We start from the raw sequence: 8,696 nt of genomic DNA, 5'->3' as shown, positions 1-8,696 counted from the left end.
CAATCAAAATCATTCTACGAAAAACGTTCAACCAATCAAACCACATAAATCCCGAACACGTGCTGGCCATTCTAAACCGGCGGTCTGCTTTCTACCTTTTCCGCGTCCATTTTCTCAGAGGGAGCATCTTCTTTTGACTGGAAGAGTTAGCGATTTCTTCTGTCTAAACCTTTTCGCGACTGAAAGGAAAAGTACCCGAAACGAAGAATTGGTAAAATGGCGAACGATCAGAACAGCGAAGACAGATTGAAGAAGATCTTTGTTGGTGGTTTGAGCAGGTCGACAACCAATGACGGTTTAAGAGCATACTTTGATAGCTATGGAGAAATGTCAGACTGTGTTGTAATTGTTGATCCTCAAAGTAAAGAATCCAGAGGATTCGGTTATGTGACTTTCGTAGACAAGAACAGCGTCATTGAGGTACTAAAATACAAGAAAGAAAAGGGAGCCCATACCATCGACGAAAAAGAAGTCGAAGTGAAGCGAGCCATTCCCAAAGATGATGACAGCCCTACAGCTCGTCTCAAAACGAAGAAAATCTTCATCGGTGGTTTGAAAGACGAGGCAACCTCCGAGGATATCCATCAGGCCCTTGCGGATGCAGTTCGTGGCACTGCTCCGAACAGTGTTGACTTGATCATGAAGAAAACCGAAGATGGCACGAGTAAGCACCGCGGCTTTTGCTTTGTTGAATTCGAGGACGAGGATATCGTCGATGAACTTTGCTGCCTCAAAAAAGTCAACATATGTGGAAAGAGCGTGGAGATCAAGAAAGCCGAACCCAAGGACAAGGACAAAGGTGGCCCGGGAGGACGCGGTGGACGCGGTGGCCGCGGCCGTGGAGGGTATGGAGGTGGCCGTGGTCACAGCCGTGGTGGCGGTGGAGATTACGGAAGCAGCGGGTATGGCGGTTACCCGTCAGGTGGCTATAATCAGTCGTATGGCTATGCAGAGCCCAATTATGGTTATAATTATGGCAACGGGTATGATTATTACAGCCAGATGGGAACTTACCCACAAGCTCCTTCAAACTATGGCCCACAAAGGGGATATGGTCGGGGACAAGATGGCTATTCGCGACCATACTAGCAGAAAAGGTAGGTACATTGTATTTCTTTTCATTCAGATGATTTTTGAGTAACTTTTGGTGTGTTTTCAATCAATCCATCATTACATTTGAAGCCAGGATTTAAAATTTTTTGTCAATTAAGGTAGTTTATCTGCATGCCAGATTCCACATGCTTGAATACTAGAAAGACTTCTTTTTCCAACCCATTCCCAAACCTCCCAAAAAAGATATCTGGCATAACCTACTCTTCCACTAGATTAGCACACGTCCAATGAACATTACAAGGGGTAACCAGAATTCATGGAAACTAAGGTTAAATTCAGCTTACTGCCATTCTGGAAGTAGTTCTAGCGTTGTTACTGCCAAGAAAAGAGATTTTGCCCATATTATTTACAATGTAAATTATGCACACTTTCTGCAGTGGTGTTGCAGTTTTGGCAGCATACAAGATTAGGCTTTATTTGCTTGTTCTAGTTGGATGCATTATCTTAACGTGTTCTCCTGCCTCCAAACGGTAATCATAGGAGAAGGTAATCCTTCTAATTGGTTTGTTACGATAACTGTTATTGGTCTTAGGAGTCTAAGCTTGTTCTGTTTTGATACCTAGGTTTCGTTGCAATTGAAGTCATAAGTCGACATAGCCAGGCATAAGTTACAATAAGACACCCAGGACCTAAGCTACTGAAGAATCACAGTGTTGCAGTTACAGTCAATCAACCAGTTAAGAAGCAGTATAGGCTACCTCAATTACAGACATCTTCATGTATACAGAACTCAACAAGTTGCAGTATTTTAGTGGGAGAAAAATTTTATTTCATGCTTGCATTTTTAGTATAATGTATATTCATCCTTAGCTGTTATTAAAGTTGGTTAGGTTAAGAATAAAGGACTTGATTTTATTCAGGAGTGGTTAGTTTCTATGAAGAAGATAAAAAGGCCATCACTAGGCATGGTAACATCAATCAAACAAGGCCACTGAAAATATATCCCCCTTTTGTTAAACTGTGAACCCTAGAAATTACTGGAAGTCTCTGAAGGTATTGGGAGATAATCAAAGCCAAAACAGGTTTGCCACAGGTCAGGGGAAAAATTCTTCAAGGTCAGGGACAAGTCAGGGAATTTTTATTTTGTGTCAGGAAAAATTGACATTTTGAAGAAAAGTCAGGGAAAATTTGAATAATTTAACATGGCTGTTTCATACCATTGAAGGCTGGTTGAAACATTTGGGGTCACTTAGACTTGCGGCAGGTCAACCTAGGGGTCACTGGGATCTCAACAATATTTTTACGTAATGAAGAGGGAAAATTTGTTGAAAACTAATCAGTCTTAAGGAAAGAGTGGAAAGGAAGACTGTAAAATGAGGATAGAAGCTGCTATTTTTTCTGACATTTTGTATAATATTTATTTGGTTAGGGAAATTTGATTTTTATCAGGGAAAAGTCAGGACATTTTGAAAAGTTATGCCTGTGGCAGCCATGCAAAAGTCAAGCTTGAGAAGGATAATTTCCTTAGCCCAATCCTACGAGAGGTTATCAATTCAGCAATTTAGGATTGTGTTTATCTTCTACCCAGATCTTTTCAGTTTTTATAGGGAGAAAATATCTGGGTGTTAGATTAGGAATTAACTAGTACTGAGTGTCCAAAAAAGTGAGAAAACTACAATTTTTCTGACTTATGAGAGATGTGATCAAAGTTTAGCGCAATATCCAGTGCTGCTTTAGTAAGGAGATAGCTGCAGCCAACAGTGGGATAAAAGTAACATTCATTGCACACAAGTTTTTAAAACTCGTGTTGTACTGCACTTTGTCAAGCTGCAGGTTAGTAAAATACAAAAACCATAGTCTAGGGGCACATTCTGATAACAATTCGTCAACAGTGTGAAGACATGCAAATAGGGTGTGCCTTTTTACCATGGACTTGTTTTCATGTCTTTTTACTACTCTATGGGGCTCGGCAGAGCAGTGGTAATCAAGCCCATTCAGCATGCTTCAAACCAATAACCAAGCCCATATTGTTGGTTTTGTGTAACAATAATATTGAAAATTTATATAGTGCAACTTTCCATGAAATGATCGTGCGTTTTGCATCATAAAAATTAAAACTAGCCAGGCAATCTTGTTTGTTCATCAAATTTGATTTCCAAGCAAAAGTGACAAGCAAATTTTGTTGCCTGCCAACAGGACACAAAGCAATTACAGTAGAATTGCCTAAAAATTCAGCCACCAGTATTTGATATGCCAGCTGTTTCTGAGTCTGTTTTCCTAGTTGCTTTAAGAACATCCTGCATGAAGCAGGTAGAATTCTTTGCACTCTTGGGAAAAAGAGAGACCCTGGGAACAAGGTCATCATACTTTCTCTTATCTGGGTGCAGGGAAAGACAGGGCCAGATGCATGCTAGTTATGCCTCACTTTTGAGTTATATAACATGGAGTATCCCACAAGTCACTTGTATTTTCTCATTATACACACAAGCCTGTAGGTGAGTGTATACCAAGAAAATACAAGTGACAAGTGGAATATTCCCTGGTATACCACGAGAGAGCTTTGCATAACTTCTTTATACCATGCCATAAAAAATACAGTGGCCAACACGATCAATGCAACATTCGCTTGGCGCACAATGGGAAGGTTGGGTGTAACACCATCAAATATACAGTTGGACCCCCCCTAATTCAAACTTGGTTATTTCGAATTCCCCGTTATTTCAAACTTGAAACCATTTCCTATTTCCCTTGGATTTGTCCTTCAGTAATTTACTACTGGTTATTTTAGACTCTCATTATTTCAAACTATTTCTCATTTCCCCTAAGAGTTTGAAATAGCAGGGTTCAACTTTACGACGGCTTTCCTGTATTCTGATTTGCTGTATTTTCTATGGCATGGTATAAAATCGTGTACAAAATCCCTTCTGGTGTGCCGGACTGTGATGAAGGGTCGTAACCTATTACAGCTGACTATGGCTGATTGGCCCTTGAACTTAAGGGATAAATTATTGGTCATTGTTGGTGTAATTTGCACAAAAAGCAATAAGTTTGCTTCAGGTATGAGGACCTAGGCAACATTTGACTCGAAACTTGATGAAATCCCTAGGTCTGGAATGAAATCACTTGGGGAATTGAATAATAGGTCCTTTTTTTTTTTTCTTCCAAAACATCTGTCTGCTGTTGTGGATTATTGTTGAACGCTGCAGAACTAAGTACAAGGCCATTTCTTTGTAAATGTCCAGTTATGAAAGGCAGAATATGAGTTTGCTTCAAAACTTCCACCTCCCAGAAACCTACATGTGGCAAGTAATGTTTACTGTCTATTAGTGGGCAGGAGTGATTTCACCAGGGAATTTTATCAGGACTAGTTTTTCAAACAACCCATATTAAAACAGCAAATAGAGTGGAAAACTCACGTGATTGCAGGCTACTTTGAATACCATTTTATCCAGGCCAATTAATTGTGTAATTTTTAATGTAATATTCCACTCTTTTCCACTTTTATCACCAGCTTTTATCTTTTTCCCTTTCGTTCCTTTGCTATTAATGTGTGGACATTCTGGTTCATTTTGTGTATGAGTGATTTAGGCACTTCATCAAAATTTAGTACAGAGTAGACCAAAAAAGTAATTAAATCCTCGTTAAGATGGCACATACTAAAGCAATGCAATTTATAAAATGGCTTTTGTACCACCGATAATTATGGGATTGTGTGGTTCTCTGCAATTGCAGTAGCAATTTAGTAGCTTGGGAAATTTTTCTTCTCACTTTTTTGTTAATAATTCATCGAGTTTCTCTGTTTTCTCTTTAGTTTTAGTTTTCATTGGCAAGACATATCGAACACTTGAGATGGTGTTTGATCGAATTTCCAAACTCCTCGAAGTTTGTTATAAACACTCCCCTGTGCCCTATGTTCAACTCTATTCTCAATGTTTGGAAATGTGCTGTTGGGCGTGTTCCCTTTGCAAGGATAATCAGTGCCTTTCTGTTTCAAGAGAGTTTGTTTTCCTGGCTGGGGACTAATTTAAGTGACACAATATTGAGTACACTAAACGTAAGTTGCTTTATTCATTTCAAACAAGATTGAAGGATGAGACTTCCTTTAACTTGTAATTTCTTGTTAGAACTTTGTGTTAGAAGTGGCTATTTTTCTTTCTTCAGTGGTGCTCTGGGATGAATGCACATGAGGTTAAAGTGTGCCACCATGTTGCAAGTGGAAAGTCATGCCATTTGTGCAACTCAAGTGTCTCCAGTTTTCAGACTGGCCAGTAACTTGTGAAACAAGGACAACTGCATCCATAGTATGCTGTAAGAGAGTTTTCATTATTATTATTATTATTATTATTATTATTATTATTATTATTATTATTATTATTATTATTATTATTATTATTATTATTATTATTATTATTGCTTGTTTGTGTTCAAAACAACCGAATGTGTAAATCAAATGTGTCCCAAAATATGCTGGAAATTTTCAGTAATGTTTTTCTGCCTGTTCTGCCTCTACAGCCTCTATGTAATGTCCAATTTAAGAAATATAGCCCAGTAAGTACTCTACTCTACTCTACTCTACTCTACTCTACTCTACTCTACTCTACTCTACTCTACTCTACTCTACTCTACTCTACTCTACTCTACTCTACTCTACTCTACTCTACTCTACTCTACTCTACTCTACTCTACTCTACTCTACTCTACTCTACTCTACTCTACTCTACTCTACTCTACTCTACTCTACTCTACTCTACTCTACTCTACTCTACTCTACTCTACTCTTCTCTACTCTACTCTACTGTTTACATAAGGGATTGAGCATAACCATGTCACTGGAGTTTTTTATTTTTACAGGATATGCTCCATCTGCACTGATCATGTGCCCCCTAAAGCCCTTCTGGAACTGAAATATTGCCTGAGAAAACTTCATCAAAAATGCCTGATGAAGTGGGTAGCGGAAAAGCAAAGCAAAAACAGAGTACCAACATGTCCACATTGTAGAGCCTTGAATACAAGATTTCGGTGAGTACAAAACAAAAAAGTGAAAGAAAAGAAGAAATGTATTCTTTTATCGTACTTCAAAGGTTGCACATTAATGCTTGTAGATTAGAAAGGTCAATGTATGAATGAATGAGATCACAAGCAACCCCCAAAAGCTCGCCGAAATAAAAAAAAAAAAACAGTAAGTAGCGAAGAATTAACATAGGGTCATTTGATATGTTGCTTTGTAGGAGTTTGGAAGAACTGAATGAGAATGAATTCCCAATGAAAGTATGTTATGTATGGGGTAAATGCCCCTTCTGGCATGGGCCAATAACTTCAAATGCAGCAGCAAAGAAGGGATTTTGGGGTTTGCTTGAAGACTGGGTGGAGCTGGAACTGCCGCCAGCAATCTGCTTTCTGGGATCAACAAGATCACAAACATTCGGAAGAGTAGAGATGTATTTAAGTTTCTGAAAAACTGTAACTAACTTTTTTTGTGTTTACTTCAAAACAAAAGATAGTGTAATCAGCCATAATATTAATTCTAATACGGCTGTTCATAGTATCACAATGTGAGATTTCACTAAATGTAAAAGCTGTTGATGTAATTAAACATGATTTAAACTGCATTTTTAAATGTGTTCATTGATTAGTGTATCTGTTGAAAACATATCTGTCAAGCGAGCTGCATCAAATGAATTAAACGGTACCGAAGCCTTCAAAGGTAGCACTGATAGTGTCATGACCTTGCAAATTGAAATGTACCCCCCGCCCCCCGCCCCCCGCCCCCTCTCCCCCCAAAAAAGGAGGGAAAAAAGTTGAGGGAGAAAACGAAACCAGTGGCCCAAACCCGAACCCTAACCTCAAAGGACATAAACTGCAGCGACAAAATTGCAACAATAGCCTTAAAAGACACAGAAAGGCCGATCTTCCACTTCGCAACTGTTTCTAATATATGGAAACAATATACATGTTTCCAACATGACTGGCATGTTAAGAATGACAGGCATGTAAAATTAGCTATCCATCATGAGCATATCTATAGAATGCGTGTTCCTAGTTGTCCAAATGAAATGATAGGTTATTTTAGAGATAATGTAATAACGATAACTTCTGTCATCTGAAGGTTATCACATAGATTTTATCTATTTTCATCTGAAGGATTTAAAAGTAGAGCTAATCCCATTATTACACCCAGAATGATTTGGTGGACAATGAATGCATTAAAACTTACTGTGAAGGATGGTCAAACCATCAATATGTTGCCAAGGCATTTATGGTCAAGTGTCGATTGATACACATTATGGACACTCAATTGACATCCCCATCAATACTCAGTCTCAGTCAACACTCAATCAACATCTCCATTGAGAGTCACCTAATATTCACAGACACACCATGGAGTGTTGATCGATACATATGAGTCGGTTGACATTGCCAACTATTGATAAACTGTCAATTGAGTGTTGATCTAGTGTCAACCTCGATGGAGTGTCGAACAAGGGTATTGATTGACACTTGACTGCAGGTGCTTTTAGTACGCATGATCCAGTAAGTATGCATATAAGAAAAGTTCAGTAATTACAGTGGAACCTATCCTGATATGTCAGTCATCTCTAGCCCTCAGCATTGTCCCTGGAGGTAATGTTGAAGGTGGGAGCAGGAGCAGGAGATAATTGACATTTCAGGCTAAGAGGAACCCTGCCTTACAGCCACTTTATTCTTTCCCAAACAAAAGCTTGATCAGTCATTTTCTTGTTTAAAGACCCATTAATACGGCCAGATTGTTGTGGTGTGGCCCTGTGCCTCGCCTTTCACATTGCATGGGGGCTCCCCCTGGGGAACAAAATACCTAGCAACCTGCCTCTCAAAATCATTTTCACCTGCCAGTTGTCCACATTAAGACTTGAATCTTAAGCCACTATTTACCTCATTGGTAAAGTAAGGGGTATCAGGTTGGTGTTGCACCAATTATGCAAATATGATAGCTACATACCCAGGAGGGTACTCTGGAAATCTTTGGTTGGGTGTGTGCTGCTGAGATACTGAAACCCTTGCCCCATACTAGACCATGATCAGCTTTATTTTGCAACCTTATTCTAGACTAGGCATCAATATTTTACAGAATAATTTTCAAGTTTCAATTTCAGAACCCCAGGTAAAGAACCTTATAGTATCTAGACTAAATTATTTACTCTTTATACACTGGCTACTTTCCCGGTAACTGTCTGATTTCTAGACTAAACTGCCTGAAAACCCATTCTTGACCTCAGACCCCTCGTTTTCTTGACCTGGACGCAAAAGAGAAGAGCTCTGGGGTTGAGAATGCCTGAAAACCATACCCTTCAGGACCCTATCGCTTCTGGGGGATCGATTCGTTCCCAGCTCTCCCCAGACTACCAGATGGTACCAGGGAATCACCAGGGAGGGTAACTAAGTATCAAGGTAGCAAGCTAAGGTAGCAAGCTAAGGTAGCCAGGGGTGTAGCCAGCCATTTTTTCCATTTAAGTCATATATCAAATTTTGACAATGTCCAGAAAAAAAACAACGACAGTCGACCAAATTTTCTTGTGCAAAACTATTTCAAAGTTCTGCTTCGTCAATAACCTTTCAGCATTTTTTCATGTATAAGATTGAAAGTCAGTATTTTGGTTTTCAAAATA

General features: G+C 39.1%; 2 protein-coding genes across 4 annotated transcripts; both read left to right on the top strand.

The window, feature by feature from the left end:
- Positions 1-90: 90 nt before the first annotated feature.
- On the top strand, positions 91-1,972 carry LOC145490124 (RNA-binding protein Musashi homolog 1-like). The gene is made up of 2 exons (XM_081469231.1): positions 91-1,097; positions 1,677-1,972. Exon 1 carries the CDS (start codon positions 217-219, stop codon positions 1,087-1,089), a length of 873 nt encoding a protein of 290 aa, XP_081325357.1. The 5' UTR covers positions 91-216; the 3' UTR covers positions 1,090-1,097; positions 1,677-1,972.
- An 83-nt stretch (positions 1,973-2,055) lies between these two features.
- LOC145490140 (uncharacterized) lies at positions 2,056-8,600 on the top strand. 3 transcript variants are annotated; one of them, XM_081469259.1, is made up of 4 exons: positions 2,056-5,361; positions 5,566-5,601; positions 5,905-6,072; positions 6,282-8,600. In XM_081469259.1, exons 1-4 carry the CDS (start codon positions 5,357-5,359, stop codon positions 6,505-6,507), a joined length of 435 nt encoding a protein of 144 aa, XP_081325385.1. In that variant the 5' UTR covers positions 2,056-5,356; the 3' UTR covers positions 6,508-8,600. The 3 variants fall into 3 exon arrangements, with proteins under 3 accessions (XP_081325385.1, XP_081325391.1, XP_081325378.1); XM_081469265.1 differs by lacking the exon at positions 5,566-5,601 and having other exon boundaries at positions 6,282-8,578; XM_081469252.1 differs by lacking the exon at positions 2,056-5,361 and having other exon boundaries at positions 5,455-5,601; positions 6,282-8,599.
- Positions 8,601-8,696: the final 96 nt, after the last annotated feature.

Source organism: Orbicella franksi, chromosome 1 (assembly GCF_964199315.1).
Source record: "Orbicella franksi chromosome 1, jaOrbFran1.1, whole genome shotgun sequence".
NCBI classification, from domain to species: domain Eukaryota; kingdom Metazoa; phylum Cnidaria; class Anthozoa; order Scleractinia; family Merulinidae; genus Orbicella; species Orbicella franksi.
The sequence above is the reverse complement of the archived record's forward strand: the minus strand, read 5'-3'. Positions and strand labels throughout refer to the sequence as shown.

What these genes read in the sequence shown, in the direction of transcription:
- LOC145490124 (XM_081469231.1), top strand. Translation starts at nt 217, where the DNA reads ATGGCGAACGATCAGAACAGCGAAGACAGATTGAAGAAGATCTTTGTT.
- LOC145490140 (XM_081469252.1), top strand. Translation starts at nt 5,504, where the DNA reads ATGTGTCCCAAAATATGCTGGAAATTTTCAGTAATGTTTTTCTGCCTG. An exon ending in AATTTAAGAAATATAGCCCA is followed by an intron (nt 5,602 to 5,904) that starts GTAAGTACTCTA and finishes TTATTTTTACAG; the next exon opens with GATATGCTCCATCTGCACTG. An exon ending in GCCTTGAATACAAGATTTCG is followed by an intron (nt 6,073 to 6,281) that starts GTGAGTACAAAA and finishes GTTGCTTTGTAG; the next exon opens with GAGTTTGGAAGAACTGAATG.